This window comes from Ursus maritimus, unplaced genomic scaffold (assembly GCF_017311325.1).
Source record: "Ursus maritimus isolate PB19 unplaced genomic scaffold, ASM1731132v1 scaffold_35, whole genome shotgun sequence".
In the NCBI taxonomy this organism is placed as follows: Eukaryota; Metazoa; Chordata; class Mammalia; order Carnivora; family Ursidae; genus Ursus; species Ursus maritimus.
In genome coordinates, this window is record NW_024426119.1 from 1,363,159 (window position 1) to 1,384,346 (window position 21,188).

The following is a 21,188-nucleotide window of genomic DNA, read 5'->3' on the forward strand; positions in this document are numbered from 1 at the left end:
TTTTAATTTTAGAATTCCAAGAATGGGATATTTTTCTTTTATAATTGGTAGGGACTTATTTTTGCTATGTGTCCTGGCACAAACTACATGACCAGTGTTGAAATCTACAACCCCAACATCTTTCCTTTTATCTTCTACACCCTATCACTTGAGCCCTAGTTGAAAGGTCTTCATGGGGCACCTGGGTGGCTCAGTCGTTGAGCATCTGCCTTCGGCTCAGGGCGTGATCCCGGAGTCCTGGGATTGAGCCCCACATGGGGCTCCTCCACTGGGAGGCTGCTTCTTCCTCTCCCACTCCCCCTGCCTGTGTTACCTCTCTTACTGGCTGTCTCTCTCTCTGTTAATAAATAAATAAAATCTTTAAAAAAAAAAAAAAGAAAGAAAGAAAGGTCTTCAGCATGGTACAATACCATGGTTATGACTTTCATTTTTACACTATTCCTCTGCAAAAGAAAATGTAGCAATAGAGAGAAAATACAACAGGTATTTAAGAAGAGATGATGGATGAGGCTGGAGCTAAGAATTTAAAGATATAACTGGGTGTTGGACTCCTGTTATTGTCAGGGAAGGGAGGAAAAAAGGCTTGCTTATCTTATGGAAGCCCTCCAGTTTAATCTAACACTAGTTTCTGAGACATAGGTTCCGGTCTCATTTTGGCAGTACTGATTAAAAGGTGTTAGGGCTAGGGTTTACAGATCTATACTAAAATCATAGTAAGAAGTTAGATCACTGAATCTTAATTTCTGTAGCTACAAAATATGGAGAATTATCTTATTGCACATTTTTTTCAGCGTCATTTAAAGTCTCTTTTCCCTCCATTTATCCCTTAAATATCTGTGTTCCCAGTACTCTGTTCTACAACCTTTGGGGTTTTTTTTGGTCTGTATACTCTTCTTGAGTAACCTCATCCAAGCCCGTGACTTTAATTGCGTATTAGACATGTCTGACGATCTTTGTCTTTTAATGGTGTGTGTAGACCATTTACATTTAATGTAATTATCGATATGTTTAGCTTTAGATTAACCATTTTATTATTTACTTGTGTTTGTTGCCTCTATTTTTTGGTTCCTCTCTTTCATTTCCCCTTTCTTGTTTTGTTTTGAGTTATTTGAATGTTTTTCTTTAATTCTTCCATTTTAATGTATCAATTGTATTTTTCATTATATCTCTTTTAGTGGTTGCTCTAGGGATTAAATATGCATGCCTTACTCTTCACAGTGTATCAAGAATTAAATTGCTGTTATACTTTGCCACCATATGGGTCCCTTTTCCCACCCTTTTAATGTTGTAGCTGTCATGTATATTATATGTATATACATTGCAATCCCACCAAACAATGTTATTTTTGTTGTTGTTTTCAACTGTCAAGCATTTTTTAAAGAACTCAAGAGAGGAATAATACTGTGTTTACACAGACATTACCATTTCTGTTGCTTTTTCTTCATTCTTGATGTTACAAGTTCCTTTTTTCATTCTCTCTGAAGAGTTTCTTTTAGCAAATCTTTTAGAGCAGGTCTGCTAGCAACTACTTCTCTTTCTTCATCTGAGAATGACTTTATTTCACCATCATTTCTGAAGAATATTTTCACTGGATAAAAAATTCTGCATTAACACATCTTTTCTCTTAGCCCTTAAAATGGTGTTCTACTTTCCCTTTCTCCGAGTACTCTGAGTCCTCCTGGTGCTTGTGGGTTGACCAGCAGCTGTATGCATTTTTTTTTTAATCTTCATTTTTATCACCTTTTATCTGTCTTCCTCAAGGAGTTTCTATTACAAAACGCTTCCTCCTTTCTCTCTTCTGCCACTCAAGATGTACTTTTATGTAGCTTTTATTATCTGGATCCAGTTATCAAATACCTGAGGAAAATAATGCACTGAAGATCTCAATAGTTAGTAAATGGTTATTGTGTTACCCTTCCCAGTGGGATTTTCTTTTAGGCATGGATGTCTTGAAGACTGGGAAATGCTTTAATTTAAGAAATGAAGTGCTGTAATATAGAATTCTAAGCCCCATGCTTGGTCTGGGGGGAGAGGGGGACGTTAACCACAAAGACACTCCTGGGATTCCTCAAATCTTAGGAGAGAAACACAGCTGCCTTCACCACTTATGTGACATTTTAGCTGCTTCATTGGTAAAGACATGGAAAATCCACACAGGGCCAGCAGTGGCTTATAGATACTTGCTTTTTCTCTACCATTCCATTTGGCCTCAAATAGGCAAGAAGTGGGGAGAAAAAAAACCCAAACAACCTTGACTAAGAGTCCTGAATTATTTAATTAAATTTCAATCCTAAAATTTTTCAGCTTTAGCTCTTTTGGCAAAATGTACGAGTTGTATTCAGAAAAGGCTCCAAATTTGTGGCCTAATACCTTTCCCCAACACTGCTTTAAGTTAAATAGATAAGTAATCTTAAATCTTAGAAGGTGCTTTTTGGAGATTAAAAAAGCTTCACTCATTTTTGCAAAGTAATATTCCAAACACAAGTTATTAAAATGTCTACGTTTTCTAAGGATCCCAAAGTCCCCTTTCCTCAGGATTTCTGGGAGATGTATTAGCTGTGTTTAATAGAAAAATACAAACTGAAGGCTAGAGAAGTTGACAGACTTGCTCTAGGGTGTATGGTGAGTTCCTTTTTGGGGAAAAGGAGCTTTTGTCTTGGGGCTAAAATAGAGCACTCTGCCATTTCTCAGCTGTAGAAAAGCTCTGGCCAGGGGATGGGGGGAGGGATGGGAGTGGGGAAGAGGTTGCAGTCAGCCTCTGGTTGGGGTGAGTTGAGTTGGTTGAGATCAGCCAGAGAGAAAGGATAAGTCATGGCCCCGCTTTTATTTATGTTGGTGTGTGATTTATGCACTCAGTTTGACAAGCTGCTTTCTTCCCTTCTTCTTCTACCAGACAGTCTTGTTGCTGGAGATGACTGTCAGCTGCTTTCCCTGCCTAGCCACCATCACATGCCCCACCACCGGAGCCTGGGAAGCCTGACCGCAGACCAGCATCTCCAAGGCATGAATAATTAGGTAGGCATAATGGAAGGCACTCACTGCACCCTCCAATTGCGTAAGCCCATTACTGAAGTCTGCTACATCAGCTTCTATCTTCCAAGGGGGGAAGTTAGAGGATTTTCATACAAGGGCACTGTAACTCTAGACAGATCCAATAAAGCGTTTCATAACTGCTACCAAGTCAGGGAGGGGTCAGACGTCATCAGCCTCAGCCTGCAGCCAAATGAACATCCAGGCGACATATTTTTCAAGCAAACTCCCACAAAAGACATTTTAACTGAGCTCTACAAACTCACAGCAGAGAGGGAGAGACTTCTGGCCAATCTGCTTAGCTCAGACCACATCCTGGGGATTACGATGGGGAACCAGGAGGGAAAGCTGCCGGAGCTGTCTGTGAGCCTGGCCCCTGAGGACGACTGTTTCCACAGTGCTGGTGACTGGCCAGGGGAGCCCCCCGTGGGCTGTCTCAATAAGAGGAGTGCCCATGGGAACAGAAAGCCGCGGAGGTTTGGAGGAAGGAGAGGGAGCTTTGAGGTGCTTCCACAGAAGAGGACGAGAAGAAAAGGGCGTGGGAGCCATCAGTCGGCTCCTCAGATGGGGAAGGACCAGATCTGCTTCAGCAAATCTCTTCCTCTTTCTCGGACAAGACCTAATCTTTGGCTTCTAAATGAGAGAGGCACCTCGCTCCCAAGCGGGGCATTGGCTTCTTCCCTGCAGTGGAGAGAGAGCTGCCCCCCAGAGATCCCCAGGACACTGGATGCCAGCCGTGGCTTTGGGAGCTTCAGGAAGTCTTCTGAGGACACCGGGCTTGGAAGAGGAGGGCCGCCCCCTGACTGCAGCTCCACAGAGCCAGGAGATGATGGTGCTGGAGTGCTGGAGAGGGGCCCTCACCGACTGGTGCACCAGCAGACAGGTTTGTCTGAAAGTCACGAGGACTCCAAGAAGCGTCCAGAGGCAGAGAAGGGCCAGAGGGAAAAGTCTACTGAGCATACATGCAGGAAGAAGCCTATTTCCAAAGTGGTGGCCAAAGTCCAGGATCTGTCTTCTCAGGTGCAGAGAGTAGTTAGAACGCATCCTGAGGGCGAGGAAAGCGTTGCCATTTGCCCAGCGGCCCAGGCTGAGTTTTTACCCAGAGCAGACTGGCTCACCCTTCCAGGAGCCGAGGCTGGGACTCATGGTTCCAGGTGGCAGGGCCAGGAGCAGCAAGGGGACGGGTCATGGCCGCTGTCGGACAGAAAACGTACTTCAGCCAGCATGGAGGGGGCTGTGAACAAGGTCCTGCTGAAGGTGATAGAGAGTGAGAAGTTAGATGAAGCCAGTGAAGGGAAAAGGCTGGGCTTCCCCCCAAACACACCAGCCACCCACACCCTCCCAGAAGCCAGAGGCAAGAGGAAGGCTGGACTGTCTCCGAGGGATCCCAAAACCTCGTTTCTGGACCTCCCCCACAGTGGAGGTCCTGACTGGTCACAGCCCGGGGGCCATGAGGAGAAGCCGGCCCCCCCAGCCCCGGCAGCGCTCAACATACTACTGAATAATTCATCCTCCCAGTCCGGCACACACAAGCGGATGGCACCTGTTCGCTCGCCTCTGTCTCCAAGCTTCCCCAGCCCTGAGCAGCATCACGGGGTCCTCCAGCTCCCTCCACTGCCCGGTGAGTGGGAAGTGGCTCCTGATGACTCTCTTGGCCGAAAGAAAAGTACTTTCTCTGGGTCCTCCTCTGCTGACACCTTGGAGCCACCAACCTCTGCAAAGGTCACGGAGACCAAAGGAGCCAGCTCGACCTCCCTCAGAGCAGGCCAACCGCGGTTGGTGCCTGGGGACCCTTTAGAAGAGAGCTTGGGTCCCGGAAAGACTCGGCCCCAGTACCAGTCACCTCCAGGTAAGCCCCTGTGTAAGATACTTCGCATCTGTTCTCAGGCAGCTCACAAACAGTAATCTGCTTGTGCTATTCAGAGACTGGCGACTGAACGAGGCACCCAGATTCCTAGGCCTGTTAGTTCACTTTGCAGCAAGAAAACTGGGAGTGGTATAGGGGAGTGTGGCAACGGTGAGGCTGGTGCTGACTTAAAGGGTCAGGGGTGTAGCTGCTTCCAGAAGCAATACTTGGTCAAATAGTGTTCTTTGGCATACTCTAAAGCTGCCTCATGGTTGCTTAACTCAGGACTCTCAAAAGGAACAGGAATGAGCAGAAAGCAGTAGCAACTTGTCTCTGCCTTTGATGCTAACCCTGGGTAATTGGCCCCTTGACCTAAATTCTGCTGCTCACGCTGCTGAAGTGGCCCGGTTCGTTGGGGTTCTCTAAGCAGAAGAGCAAAAGCCCCCTGTGTCTTTGCTCATCTGTCTGTTGTAAGAGGTTTTTCATTTTTGTTTTTTAATAATCACTTTTATAAGCATCATTACTTTATGGCAAGAACTTTCCTTTTTTACCAGAAGAAGGACGAATTTAGTCTCACCAAGAAACTTGGTTCAGATTCTCTTTCTTTTTTTTGGACTCTTTATTTCCCAAATGAGCATGAAGTAATGTTTTTTTCTGTTTTTCTTATGGTGTATTTTACTGTAATGTTTTACTTAGGGGTGCTCAAGAGCTAATTTGGCTTCTATGTTTAGTGTGATATAAAATTTTATGTGAAAATAATTTTGGGGGTTCTACAAGTGGGTTCAATAAGACCAATGCCCCTCCGGTATTTTGGGGGTTCTATAAGTGGGTTCAATAAGACCCATGCCCCTCCGGTATTTTGGGGGTTCTATAAGTGGGTTCAATAAGACCCATGCCCCTCCGGTATTTTGGGGGTTCTACAAGTGGGTTCAATAAGGGGCTCAGGGTTTCATATGCCGCTGTGCAGGGAACGGATTCTTTTCCGGGGTAACTCCCACAGCATGTGGTCAGCGTTACCAGAAGAAGGACGAATTTAGTCTCACCAAGAAACTTGGTTCAGATTCTCTTTCTTTTTTTTGGACTCTTTATTTCCCAAATGAGCATGAAGTAATGTTTTTTTCTGTTTTTCTTATGGTGTATTTTACTGTAATGTTTTACTTAGGGGTGCTTAAGGTATAATTTGGCTTCTATGTTTAGTGTGATTTAAAATTTTGTGTGAAAGGTATTTTGGGGGTTCTACAAGTGGGTTCAATAAGACCCATGCCCCTCCGGTATTTTGGGGGTTCTACAAGTGGGTTCAATAAGACCCATGCCCCTCCGGTATTTTGGGGGTTCTACAAGTGGGTTCAATAAGACCCATGCCCCTCCGGTATTTTGGGGGTTCTACAAGTGGGTTCAATAAGACCCATGCCCCTCCGGTATTCCTTACATTCTCCAGGCCAATGTGGCCAGGGGCTCAGGGTTTCATATGCCGCTGTGCAGGGAACGGATTCTTTTCCGGGGTAACTCCCACAGCATGTGGTCAGCGCTTTGTCTAGGGAATAGTTCGTAATATGATATATGGTCTCTTAAAGGTTAGAGAAAATATCACGCACAATTTCTGAGATAAAAATCTCTATCTAGGAAAGAGGAATTTCAATGGCTTTCTGTTCATTTTGACTCTTGACATTTTTTAAATTTCTCTAAATCTTTGATCCAGGCGTCATTCTTTAAAAATGTGGTAAATGCTTTTGATCTTATTTTTGCAATACGTTGATCTTACTTTGAGAAGACTTGCTACTTTCATGATATAACCAATCCACTTCACCAGGAAAGTCAGAGAATTATAGATTTTTTATCACGTATCATATAGAACCCTAGTGATGAAAATTCTTTCTCCCTGTGGATGCCGGAGCCTTTGGAATTCTTGGAAAGGGAGGTCTGTGCGGCTGTTAGATGAGAAACTTCTGGAGACTTGGGTGTGGAATAGCTGCTTCCACTCTAAAGGTTCTTTTTTTTTTAGAAACCACACCAACGTCTAGGATTGTGTGTGTCACTCAACCAGAAAGTGGACATTAAATACATTGAGCTTCAGTAAATCTTGTTTTTTTCCTGATTTAGAGTATCTTTTTATTTTGTTGCCCTTTTTCATTATGAAAAATATTATAAAACCTCCATTGTATCTGGGTCCAGGCAGGCACACAGAGGACATTCAGTTTCTGTGGTGATTGACCATGAGCCCACCAAGTGGTAAGTTCAGTGGGTGGTCACACTCTCCCTTGGCCTCTCCACACAATTGCTCAGAACCACTCCCCTTCCTTTGGCTCCAGCCCTCCATTGCACTTTCAGTAGCCAGTCCTTATAATCATAATAGCGTGCTTCTAACCTTATAAAAGAAGGAATGGGAAAGGAGGAGAAGAGACTTTTTCTTCTGGTGTGGGTGACTTCCCCTTTGCTGGGACCTTCCTCCAGGACATCCAAACATTGTCTCTTGTCACTGTCCCTCTGAAAAGCATGAAGGGAGGGAGTTCTTCAGATAGTGGGTCTTTGATTTATATCCTCTGTTCCTGTGTTCTTCTCCCCCTTATTCCCCTTTTCCATGGTCATGAATTCTCTTCATAGTCTGGATCCTTCAGTGATTTCCTGCCACTGGTGGGAATTTTCCTGCTTCTAGCTGCCTGTCTTTCACTTTATTTCCCTTCTCACCCCTTCCTGGCAGAGGCCTCAGAGAATCCCCAGCAGCCTGGATGGTGGGTGGAGGGGGTAGAGGGGCATAAATTTACTGGCTATCACTGCACAGTGGCCCTTTATCTGGACCCAACTCCCACCTGTCTCCCACATTAGCTATTAACTAGGTTGGGTTTATGGTCTGTGGACATTTATTTCCTGTGGAAATAACATCGAGGTATTTTATTGAAGTGATGTGATTAAGATTATTGAAAGCTCTCATTAACTGCTCAAGTAAGAGATTAAGTCTGGCAAAAGTAATCAGATCTGTTTCCAGTTGGAAGACTCTTTAGTGTTATGGGCGTGTAGTAATTCCCAGGAAAGAATGAAATCTGCTTCTCCTCCTCACAGGACCAAGAGTTAAAGCCAATATTGCCATCCACACAGGAAATAGCATAAAGGCATCACAGAGGCTACTGGTCCACCTCCTATTGGCTTTGAAATTTTCTTAACTCTTCATTCCCAGGGCAACACACAGGAATTTCTTTTCTTGTGGTGATATGATCAAACAGAGAGTACACTAACAGTGAATGGTGGCCAGATTTGTCATTTCATGCCCACGCCCACCCCCTAGCTTACACTGCCTTCTCCCCCCTTCTCCCTTTGGAATTGGTTTTATAATGTTTTATTTGGGGATGGAAGCTACCGTAGAATATTCCCAAGCCTTTGTGGAATATGGTATTTTCTCGGACTGAGGGACTCTGGTGCTGCAAACCTGCACAGCGGTGTCCTCGGGGCTGAGATTCTTTCCTGTCTTGATGGCTTTCTTCTTACCTTTGATCTGAAATAGACCCTTTTAATGCCAGAAGAATCACATGGAATTCGGCTCGCCGCACTCAGGAAAGTGCCCAGTGTTTCTGTGTGCTCCTCAGCAATCTCATGATCTTTGTCCTCTGATTGAAGTCACTGTGGGGGTGGTCAAAGCAGAGGCCACAGGCATAGTTCTTCTTGATATTATGAGTCACTTGATCAATCGGAAGGGCCATCAAAAGACGTTGTTCATGTCAACTGATTAAGAGTTGAGACACACACTTGGGATAGATTTTTTAATATCTAATGCAACTGTCAAAACTTCTGTTTCTCTGAGCACATATTACAGGGAGTGGATAGAAATTCTTCCTACAATAATACTGAGGTTTGATACAAGTCCAATAAAAATTTAAAGAAACTTCATAACATTAATGGACGTATGCAACCATTTAAGATTCCTACAGAAAGTATATAGTGCATAGAAAGTTCTCTGTAATTCACACTGAGAGAAAATAAGATTCAAAAATTGCATATACCATTATCATACTCATATAAAACAAATGTAAGAATTAAGTGAAGAAATACATTGCTATATACTTTTAAGAAAGTAAGGGGGTGGCAATTGAAACTATATGTAACTTTGACTTAACAACCCTACTTTTTGGAATTTAGTTTACAAAAATAGATGCACCAGTAAACATATATGCTTAAGGGTGTTTACTGTTGCATTGTTTGTAGTGGCAAAAATAGCTGAAAAACTCTGAATGTCCATCAGTAGAGAAGTGGTTAAATAAATTATAGTGCATTTCTACTGTTTAATACTATGAGGCTGTTCCAAGTATTGAACTAGATCTGTACCTAGCAAGTGGCAAGGTGATGTACAGCCTGCTTGCAGTTTTTGTAAAGACAGTTTTGTATCACTCCTCTTCATATATGAGTATATGTATGTTTGGTATGGGCTTGAATATCATGGAGGCAGATGTAGACAAAGACTGACCAGCCTGTTCACATTCTTTATCTGCAGGCAAAGCAGGGTGATGGTGGGAATGAGGTGAAGGGGAAGAATCCAGAACATTAGGGAAGAGTATTAACTTCTTCTCTTTATATATTTTTATAGTATGTGACTGGTCGCAGTAAATGTGTCACTTTTATGATGTTTAAGATTGATTTAACTACTTTTATTTAATGGTTATCCCTTATTCATTGAAGTATAGTTGACGTAAATGTTATATTAGTTTCAGGTGTACAGCACAATGATTTGACAACCTTAGGCATTACACACTGCTCACCAGGATAAGTATGGCTACTGTCCGCTGCCTACAACATTATCACAGTGTTATTGACCGTTTCCCCTATGCTGTACTTTTTATCCCCATGCTTATTGATCTTATCATTGGAACTTTGTATCTCTTAATCCCCTTCACCTATTTCATCCATATCCCCAACTCCTTTTAATGAGTGATTTAATGACTTTTTAATTAAAATAAAAAAAACATGCACCTAGAGCGGTTAGTGTGTGTGGTGGGATTACAGCTAAACTGCATTTTCCTGTGTTTTCCCCATGTCCTTTAATGGCGTGAGAAGCTCAGCTCTGAGACTGCATTGTTAAGCAGGGAAAAGCAGTTCGCTAGAGAGCTGGGAAAGCAGAGCCCACAGAGGACTAGTCAGACAGGGAGGACTGGGTGAGGATGTAGCATTATCCAGAAATCAAGAGAAGAAGGAGCTTTATAAAGGCTCCTGGTAGAAAAAGTCCTGATAGGAAATAGCCCTCAGCCTGAAGGAACAAGGGAAGCAGCAGTCACTGGAACGCAGACGGGGGAGCTTCACGGAGAGGGGCCCCATGGAAGCAGCGGTGGCCTGTGGCCGAGCTCATGGGACTGAAGATCCTGGCCTCTCTCTCCTTTGATCTTCTGCCTGGAAACCTCTAACTGAACCAACCACAGGGCAGAGTGTAAGGGAGCCGGTGGATGTGGTCTTCAAGGTCAGCCTTCCAGGGCCAAGGGTAGGGTGGAAAAGGATGGACAGTGGGTCTGGAGGGGCAAATGGAAGACAAGATGATGCAGATGGGGAAGACCAAGAAAGGTAGGAAGACAGAATGGTATTTAAATGAGCAACAAGGTAAAGAAGAATGTGTGGTGGCTGTTTTGCTACAGAATAGTGGTTATCTTGATAATAAATGATAATTGTGCCATTTCATTTCTTCGTCATGTGACCTTTATGCCTCTAAATTTAGGTAGATTGTCTCTTATTGTTAAAAGTTCAAAAATGGAGGAAGTAAAAGAATTGGAACTCTTGCGATAGTTTTTCCTCCATGGATTTGGAAAAAATTAGCTGGTTTTTAAAAACAAAGCTCTCCTATTTAACCGTGATTGCTGTCATTTTGTGTTCAGTTGCTTTTTGTGAAAAACACAAAAAGAATTTAAAAATATCTTTCTCAATCACTGCAAAATAAGAATAGCTAATTAGCATATGAGATATGAAATAGATTTTCTACCAATGAATAGTTTGTATTTTGAAGTCAGTTTCCATGTAGAATAATTGATGGGTGTTTCTCTCATTCAAATTCTGTTTTTCAAAAGATAATACATTTCAAAAGCCAGGACCATGACCAAAATCTGATGTTTTAAAATCCGGAGCCAGCTCCATGTATGTGAATTTTTTCCCAGATTAATATCCAATTGTGTTTTGAGGATTGCACCTTCTATTGAATTGTTTTTCTCATGTTTCTTTTCTATTCTTGGGTTTGGAGCTCAAGATTTAAAGCGAGGGTGGCAATCTGCAGTCCCAGGTCACATGCATCCGTCTAAAGTAACTCTAAAGATATATGAAAATAACAGAATTAACACTGTGATTACAAGTCATAGTCGCTGAAAAGTCTCAAAGAGAAAACAATTTTTTTAATTAATAGATAACATATTTTTTCACCATCTGCCTCATAGCATTATTGGTTGGGGCATAAAAAAATAAGCTTTTAATGCGGTAATTGTACCAAAAGCATTTTATCAAATTGATAAAGCAAAGTACTGATTTTGAAGGTAGATGTTTTGTCTTATTCCTCATGGATTATCTGGGAGAGGTTCCTTTCTGAAAACAGTGGATACCCCCTGGGCCTACTTTCTTCCTCTTGATAGAACTCATCAGGTAAATGATTGCTACTGCCTATTTTATTTTATCTACTTTCCGATCACTTACAAGGACAGTAACTCCCCTTAGACAGTTCTCAAACACAAATCAGCCCATATTACTTAGTAAATTTGGGGGGGCTCCGGGCTGTGATATTAGGCCATACATCCCCTTAGGCTTTCTCTGTGTGCCCAGGTAGCTCAGCCCCCTGCCAGGGCATGTTATGGAGTTTCTGGACTCTTAACAGAAGGACTTGGAGTTTCTTCCACAGTCATGGATTGTTCCAGTACATTGAACCAGATGCTTTCTATATGGCCTAGAGCCTTACAGGAAAGACCTTGAAACTAGGTTAGAATTGGGATTCAGGGGTGCCTGGGTGCCTCAGTTGGTTAAGCGTCTGCCTTCAGCTCAGGTCATGATCCCAGGTCCTGGGATTGGGTCCCATGTCAGGTTCCTTGCTCAGTGGGGATCCAGCTTCTCCCTCTGCCTGCCACTCTGCCTGCTTGTGCTCTCTCTCTCTGACAAATAAATAAATAAATCTTAAAAAAAAAAAAAAAAAAGAAATGGGATTCAGAGGTGTATAAGAGGTAGAGGGACTGTGGGGTCCTTAAAGGATATTGAGCAATAGGGAAGAATGCTGGACAGTGGAAGTATCATGAGGGAATAAGTCTGGGCCGAAAGTCTGTACACAGACGTGTCCTCATTTTCCTACGAGTGCCCCTAGACACTAGGGGAAAGGGTCTCCAGCATGAAGGGAAAGAATAACTTTGTCACCAGAAGTCCGAGAGTCTTACAGTATAGAGGAACTGTTCAAGAGAGGCAGGAATTTTCTTTCCTTCTTTTTTTTTTAATTTAAATTTAGTTAGCTATATATAGTACAACATTAGTTTCAGATGTGGAGTTCAGTAGTTTACCCATTACGTTTAACACCCGGGGCTCATCACATCATGTGCCCTTCTTAATGCCCATCACCCAGTTACCCCATTCCCCCACCCACCTCCCCTCCAGCAACCCTCAGTTTGTTTCCTAGAGTTGAGTCTCTCATGGTTTGTGTCCCTCTCTGATGACTTCCCATTCAGTTTTCCTTCCCTTTCTCTATGATCCTCTGAGCTCTTTCTTATATTCCACATATGAGTGAAACTGTATGATAATTGTCTTTCTCTGACTTATTTCGCTCAGCCTAATCCCCTCCAGTTCCATCCACATCCATGTAAATGGTAAGATTTCACTTTTTGATGGCTAAGTAGTATTCCATTGTATATATGAACCACATCTTCTTTATCCATTCACCTGTTAATGAACATCTTGGCTCTTTCCATAGTTTGGCTATTGTGGACATTGCTGCTATAAACATTGGGGTGCATGTGGAGAGGCAGGACCTTTCTTACCAAGCCAGCTTCAGTAGTCTGAAGAGGTTGTTAGAAACCCAAGGGCAAAGAGTGTTAGAGCAACAGAGCAGAGGGTGTCCACAGTAGCCAGGCCCCTGAGCGCGGAAACCTTGTGGGACCCCTGAAGGACAGAGCTGGGGAGGAAGAACCTGAGAAAAAACTGGACTTCATGCTAAGCAAGTGAGTGGGGGCTTTAGAACTTGAGATTCAGATTTTTGTGATTCATGTAACACGATTTTATCCATGATAAGGCAGTAAGTTGGATCATCCAGGCGTCACATATTTTTCCTAAAATGTTATGATATAGATTTTTTGCTTGTTCGTTTCTAATCCAAGTCAAGATTTTGAGGTTGAATTCTGCATTTGGAGGGAGAACCCAAAAATAATCTTGTGGTTGATTAAAGCTGTTGGTTTCCAGGTTAGCCCCGAGGAACGGGGGAGGGAGTAAATAACATGTGCAGCTTGAGCGTAAGCGTAGTCTCCCTAGGATTCAGACAGAGGTCTAGGCATGTCTGGATAATTAGATGGTTAGAGCTGTCAAGAGGCTTTGGCTTGAGTGCTCAGAGAATGGTCTCAGGGCGGGGCTCCTCCTAAGGAAAGCAGGATTTGAGGCGCATGGTGAGGGGGGGACACACAACACTGAAAATAGCATAACGTATGGCCTCCAGATTCTCTGCTGACCCAGCCCCCAGGCCTCACACCCGGGGTCCTAGGGAGAGGGAACTGCACCAAAAAAGCCATGTGAAAATTTAAAGAGAAATTTTACTAAAATTTCCTTAAGATATTGAAGGCAGGGTCTGCATTAATAGAGTGTAACAAACTTGTGGACAAAGAGTCCCAGCTCCAGGTGCTGTCAGAGCACGGCGAGGCAGGGAACATGGTGGAATGAACGAGATTTCCCTCGTCCTTAGGAGCAGTGGAGAAGTGGGAGACGTGGGCAGTAGTGCCTTGGGCAGCACCTCTGGCACGTTAGCTGCAGCAGCCCCGGTGACAATTCTAGCAGCGTCAAGAGGCATGTGAGGCAGCCAGACAAGAGGGGACAGCCGTGACGATGGGAAGGACTACATCCCTGAGCAGGCACGATTCCTAGAATGATTAGGAGAAATTGCGGGGGAGGGTGGGGGGCACAAAAACTGGTAGAGAAATACTGATTTTGCACCCTGTTGTTACTCCCCTGACTGCATTTACTAGAAGGAATGTCAAACCATAGGGTTCTTTTTTTTTTTTTTTTTAAGATTTTATTTATTTATTTGAGAGAGAGAGGGAGAGGGAGCACAAGCAGTGGTGGGGGAAGAGGGAGAGAGAGAAGCAGGCTCCCCGCTGAGTAGGGAGCCCCATGTGGGGCTTGATCTCAGGATCCTGGGATCATGACCTGAGCTGAGCCACCCGCTGAGCCACCCAGGTGCCCCAGCGGAAATGAATTTAATAATCTGCTCTTTTTGGTGTTTTCCAGTGATGAAGTGAGGCTACAAATAGTAATTGACAGTTAGTTATTCTATATAGATTTCAATTAGAGCTCCTACATTTGCTTGTTTTTTCAGTTGCTTCTGTTTTTTAAGTCACATCTTTAACGGTCTCTTACTGTTCTGTGTGGGTTATTTTGATTTTCCACCTAATTTTTTGAAAACTTAAAGGTGTCTCCAGATCATATATGATACCTCTGATGCACTCTCCACGGAGTCTAGCTCACTACTGGTTCACCCCAGAGCTTTTGAATTTAATCAGGGGAATTTTAATTTTTAATTAATTAACAAAGAAATCGGAATTGCATTTCTAATACTCATGTCATTCCAATATGAAATTATAAATTAAAGAATGATACAGCAAAAAAGAAAGACAAAGGTCCCCTTTCTTCCTACCACTTATTTCTGAACCACCTGATGTCGTATCTTCTCTTTACAAAGCTGTTTTAGTTTCTACAGCTAATAGTTATGTTGTCTTTTCTGATTTCCTTATCATTTTTTGGTCCTTTTCGGATCTCTATTATCTGTATCTTCTTATGTTAGTATGTATAATAATAATTTTAATTATTAAAATTTTTATAGCCTTGGATTTTAATATATTTTATTCTATTTGTATTTATATTTTAATAATATTCTCTCATTGTTTTGTATGTCAGTCTTGAGTTCCCATGAAGCTTTTAGATGTAGAGCCCTATCTTATCCTTTTCATGGATGATTTGCAGTTTCTTGAATAGTACATCACAAAATAGTCAATATGTATTGGCCTAATTAAATTTTTGTGGTTGTTGACTTTAATTAAAAACAGCCCTCCAATTTACAGGTGACAGGGCAGTAACTGGGAGTGAAAGATTGGCCTAGGAGTAGCTAAACAGAATGGTGACATTCCTTCAAACGGTATGCCTTACAGCAGAGAGAAGTGGGTTTTTTTCCAGCCAAGCTCTTGGTGTCTCATCATCTTCATTTGGAACTTGTTTCTACTGGTGATAGAACACATCAGAATTGAATCAGATGTGTCCTTATTTTTATTAAAAAAGAAAAAAAAAGTTCTCCCCAAAGACAGAAATGGTGTCACATTCATCTTATTTACCTGGAATCAGGTTTAGTAACTGACATATGGCATGTATTCAGTGAATGTTTTTGTTGAATAAATGAATGAGTGAGTGAATGGGTGGATGGATGAATGACGAGAAAACATGGTTTGCAAATTGGTAATGGGCAAATTTCTCCCATTTGTTTTATGTGAAAAAGAATGAAAATGGTTTCGTGCCATATTATGTGATTACTGTCATACTATTTTGGTATTTGATGCTTTATTTTTAAAGCAACCTTAAAACTATTAATCTCTGCATAGGTTTAGGAACCTGAATGTAGCCAGCGGATGGGATTGAAATGAAATGGAACATGGGTCCTCAAAGCCAAGTGTTTTTGTGAACAAAGAAACTATTCTTTTAATTGGAATAACTTTACAACATAATTGATTTTACCAGAACAGACCTTTTTAAAATCTTAAAATGAGACTCAACTTTATTCTCAAAGCCAGTCACTGAGGGGTAGTCAAGTGATCAAACTTGAAATAGAAACCAGAGGTGGCTTACCATTTCCTGTATTTTGCTGGTCACAGATTAACCACTTTGCATTATGCATGGACAAAGCCCAGCCTATTTGCACCGATGTACACCTTATGACCCAACATGCTGGTGAAATAGAAGGCCTGGCAGGTGCTTATAACTCTTCTAGACTGTGATTCAGGGGATCTTGCATGGCCCATTTGCTGGGTGCCTGATGCCCACCATTGAAGTTTGCCTTCTGTGCAAAGAAAACACTGTTGCTAGAAGAATGGTGAATAATACCAGTATAAGCGGAGGCTCTGTGATTGATTTCCAAAAGCTACGCACAAACTATGTCATGTTAATTTGCTCATAAAGCACCTGTTGTTACCTAGCAGAGCAGGATCCTTAAAGAATGGGCTATGAGACAGGGTCCTAAGAGTGAAAGCAGAAGTCAAGGCCAGGAAAGGAATAGGCAGACATGGAAAATGGCATGAGAATTTGAGGCCCCAAACCAGTGCAGCAGTATAGGAACATCAGAGACCTCAATTACATCTGCAAAATTCCTTTGCCTTTGTTATATAACTTAACTGAATCATGGAAGTGATATGCCATCATCTTCACCAGGGTCTGCCTTCCTTACCTAAGGAGAGGGGGTTAGTCTAGGCATGTCCCCCGGGGGACAGGAATCTAGGAGATATTTTATTTTATTTTATTTATTTTTTCCCCCGCCCATCCTAGGAGACTATTTTAGAATTCTGCCTACCACAGTATCCTTCCATTGTCTACCATTTTCCATTCCCTTTCTGGTCTTGTCTTCTTCCACTATCAGAACCCTGGCCTACAACTTCCCCTAATGTAACCTAATTTGGATACACAGTAGACTTTTCCATTTCTGGGTCATTCTATACTGGTTAAGAGTGTGTGTGCCAAAGTTGAATGGTTTATTGTAAAATCCCAGTTCTGCTACCAACCAGAAAATCGGACCTGCCTCAATTTCCTCATGAAGAGGGGAGTGGTAGTAGTATCCATGTAGTAGGTAGTATAGTAACTACATAGGGGTTTTGTAAGGAATAAGTGATGTAATATGCTTAAAGGGCTTGGAACAACGTCTAGCACATAATTCACCGAAAATATTTAGATATTATTATTAGTATACCCTGCCTCAATGGTTTTATTCATATATTATTTCTCTAAATGGGATACCCTGATAGATTCCTATGCCCCCTTCAAAATCCGTCCTAACCTTGCGTGTGCAAAATGTCAACATCCGTGTAATGTTGGGAAGTTGCGTTTAGGTTATAAAGGGAACTCTATTTTTAAACTTTTCTGTAAATCTAAAATTATTTCAAAATAAACAGTTTTTAGAAGTCCTGAGTGTTACCTCCGTCATCATAAAGCATTTGGTTCCCCTCTTTGTGGAATGAACACTTCCATTCTGCTCTCAGGGAGCTTGACACATGACGTTTATCACGTTGCCTCATGACTGTTTGTTTACATGTCTGTCTAGAATATAAAGTCCATGGATGCAGATACTGACCTTTATTCGTCCTTCTATCTCTAATATATGGCATTACATCTGATATAGTTACAGCCTATATTATGTAAATGCTGGCTTAGTAACTAATTGTTGAATGAATTTTTATTTTTGTGCACAAAGATTCACCAATGACCAAATGATATGTGATAATAGGAACCAGTGGGAGGGTCCGGGTGGTATACAACAGTGGTTTTCAAAGTGTGGCCCCTGGACAAGCAACATTATTAGCCACAACTGGAGACTTGTTAAAATGCTGTTTCTCAGGCCCCATCCCCTGGATCTACTGAATCAAACATTCTGGGGGTAGGGGACGAGCTGTCTGTGCTGAACCACTTTCATGGAAACCAAGATTGACAATGTAAACAGTCATACTAATGTATAGCTATGTTAAATGAATTCAGAATCTTTTAAGTGCAAATATTTTATTAGAGGGAAATGATATAGATGAATTATCCTTAAGAAATAATTGAATTTCCACTTAGCCATTTTTGTAATAATTTTGAATATTATAGAACTTATCAGATATAGGGAACTATATGCTTCTAACCATGAGCAAGTCTTTAAATTTTCTTGTCCGCCTTCTGCCAACCAATTCTTGTGCATTGCTTTAATACAGGAAAGTAGAATGCTATTCTTGGATAGTTTCCTGTCTGACATTTGTTGGTGTGATCACAACTTTTCTTTTTTTTTTACCATTAATCATAATATTAACCATTTTGGCCTCCGTAAATGTCTTCAAATATCTGTCAATGCCTGCCAAGCGCCTACTGCTGCCGTGTGCTCCAAGAGGCTACTTCTCCAAATTGTATTTAAGCACCCACTAAGCTTTCAGGATATGGCTTTTATAACAAGTTTTATGTTGTCAGCAAATATTGGTGGAGTTACAGGATTTCATCTACTAAGTAATTAAGGTATTACAATCACATATCTGCAGCTTTATTCCAAGGAGCAGCACTACTATTTTGTCATCATCTTTCTAATTCCTTTAAGAGCAAGTGTCTTGGAAAATCATGCGATAATGTATGACTAATCTCACAAACAGCCTGAGTCAAGAAAGCATTTGTTTCTTTGCTGCAGAAGTTGACGATGTTAGCGTCTGTGTTATTGGAGAAAAGTCACCATTTATTTATTTACTTACTTACTTACTTATGAGAGACAGAGAGAGAAAGAGAGTGAGAGAGTGGAGGGGAGCAGCAGAAGGAGAGGGAGAGAGAGAGAGAAACCCAAGTAGACTCTGCGCTCATCACATAGCCCAACACAGGGCTGGATCCCACAACCTTGAGATCACGACCTGAGCTAAAACCAAGAGTCCAACGTTCAACTGACTGTACCACCCAGGCGCCCCAAAAATCCCTTCTTTATGTCCTTTGGGCAGTATTTTCCTTTCGGAGATATGGAGCCTGCCCTTTCAGAACTCACCTGCCTTTTGATGCTTTTTTCCCTCTTCATGTGAAACAGACCGTTCATTACACAACCATTTAGTTGAGCTGGATTGGGGGAGAAGCCCCTGCCTTGAAATCGGGAAACCCAAATTCATGCCCTGCTACCTGTTGTATACCACCCGGACCCTCCCACTGGTTCCTATTATCACATATCATTTGGTCACTGCTCTTACTATGTGGCCAGGAGTAAGGTACCGCTTCTGCAACTCTTACACCTAACAACGGGTTAATGCTGTTGCAGATCACTCTTTCAGTGACTACAAATGGCAGCCTCAAAAAGAACAATCACTTGTGAATTATCCTTACCGAGTCTGATAGCCTCTTTGCCAGAGAGGTCCAAGGCTAAGCGGACATTCTCTGCAGGCGACACCCTGGGAGGCTGCATTGATGCTCTCATCCCCCAGGGGCACTATTTCCTGTCACCTCTTCCAGGTGGGGAACTGTAAAGGGTCACAACTTTATCAACTTTGTACTTCAAGGCCAGTAGGTTTGGCAATAGTGAGAATGTGATCAGTTGAAAATGGAGGTAAGAATCAAACAGGTCGGTGTTGGTGTTGGTGGTAACAAGGGATAGATTCCAAATCACTGTGGACTCAAAGCTGGATGAATCTGATCAGGTCTTCAGTTGACAGGGAAAACAGAGTCAAGGATCACTTGAAGCTTCCTGCCCCAGGCGTCTAGGAAGACAAGCACTGTATTAAATCACACTGGGTCTATAGCCAGGCCAACAGTTGATTAACGGACTCGTGTGGAACTGTAGCAAGGTATCACTGCCATGTCCCAAGACTCATCCCTGCCCCCTGTCCTCTTCAGATCTTTTCTTGTCAATAACTTGTTGGCATTCTGAATCAGCTTCGGAGAAAACCTGAAATGGAAAGAAGTGTTAGATGACAGAATTAAAGACTGTTAAATTCTTCCTAAGCTAAATGTAACAAGATTAAAGTCAAGAGGCTACTGAAAATATCCTGCAGTTCGATTAAAATATGCACCTACAAATAAAGGACCCAGGAGATTTCTGTTTCAGCTTTAGTTGACGACATATTGATTCTGAGCTAGTTGGGTCATGTGGCCGACTCACACAAAAAGCGAGGCTACTTTCGTAATAGATATTCATATCAGGAGAGAAAATGCATCACTGTACTGCATGCAATCTGACAAATCTGCAGTTTTTGGTGTAGTTATAGGTGCGTATTTGAAGAGGGCTCATTGACAAATTGCATTATATGCAGGGGACAGGAAGGAGACCTATCTGGAAATTATATCATAGGAAAAAGAGTCCAAAGGAATAGTAGCCAATAAAATGAGAAACAGGACCTGTGACAGAGGCCGTGTAGTGGGTGCTTTGTGGGCCACCCAGATTGCCCTATCTGGGTCAAGATCCAAGTTTTCTTGGGGCGCCTGGGTGGCACAGCGGTTAAGCATCTGCCTTCGGCTCAGGGCGTGATCCTGGCGTTATGGGATCGAGCCCCACATCAGGCTCCTCCGCTATGAGCCTGCTTCTTCCTCTCCCACTCCCCCTGCTTGTGTTCCCTCTCTCACTGGCTGTCTCTATCTCTGTCGAATAAATAAATAAAATCTTTAAAAAAAAAAAATCCAAGTTTTCTTAACTGCTGGGAGTATTGCTGGTTGATGGCTTACAGCTGAGCTGCTCCCCAGGCCTTTTACCCAAGGGAGCTGCCTTGCCAGAGCTCCTGCCCACTCCTCAGGGGCAGCCCTACCCAGTGCCTGGTCTATGTGTGAGGGTACGAAAGCCCCATGCTGTCGCCTTGTGCAGGACAACTCTGAAGGACCATCCTGCTTCAGAACCCCCTGTGTGATGAGCTGACGCCTCTGTGGCTGCATCTCCTGCGCGGTCCTGCCTTCCTCACTCTCTCAGCATTGTTCTAGAAAGCACTCTCCCCTAAACCTTCTCCATGGGATTCTCGGCTCCCTCTGTTTTCCAGGGAATCCTACCCGCAACTGCTGACACTACAAAGACTGGGAAAGGATGCGTTATTCAATAAATGATGCTGGGACAATGGATTATCCACGTGGAAAGAAAAAATAAAATCGAACTACCTCATGTGTGAAATCCATTTCACGCAGATTTAGAATTAAAATATGAAAAGCAAAACTTTACAGCTTTTAGTAGAAAATAGGCAAGGATTAGGAGAGGGTTGCTTAAAAGCACAAACCATGAAGAATATGGGTGCATTAGTCTATATTAAAATAACATCAAATTTAAATTAAGATAAAAATCACTTGACTCTGACAAATGATATCATTTTTTAAAATAATAGGAAAAGCTGGGAAGAATATTTGCAGCACTTACAACTAATACAGAATTAGCATCGAAAACAGATAAAGAATTCGT

General features: G+C 42.3%; 1 protein-coding gene across 1 annotated transcript in view; it reads left to right on the forward strand.

Annotated features, from left to right (window-relative positions):
• The first annotated feature begins 3,024 nt into the window (after positions 1–3,024).
• The window catches only part of FMN1 (formin 1), a 372,175-nt gene continuing 354,011 nt past the window's right edge, over positions 3,025–21,188 (forward strand). Inside the window, exon 1 of the mRNA XM_040620429.1 lies at positions 3,025–4,879. Within this exon, the coding sequence (XP_040476363.1) occupies positions 3,025–4,879 (1,855 nt within the window). The remainder of the gene's footprint in view (positions 4,880–21,188) is intronic.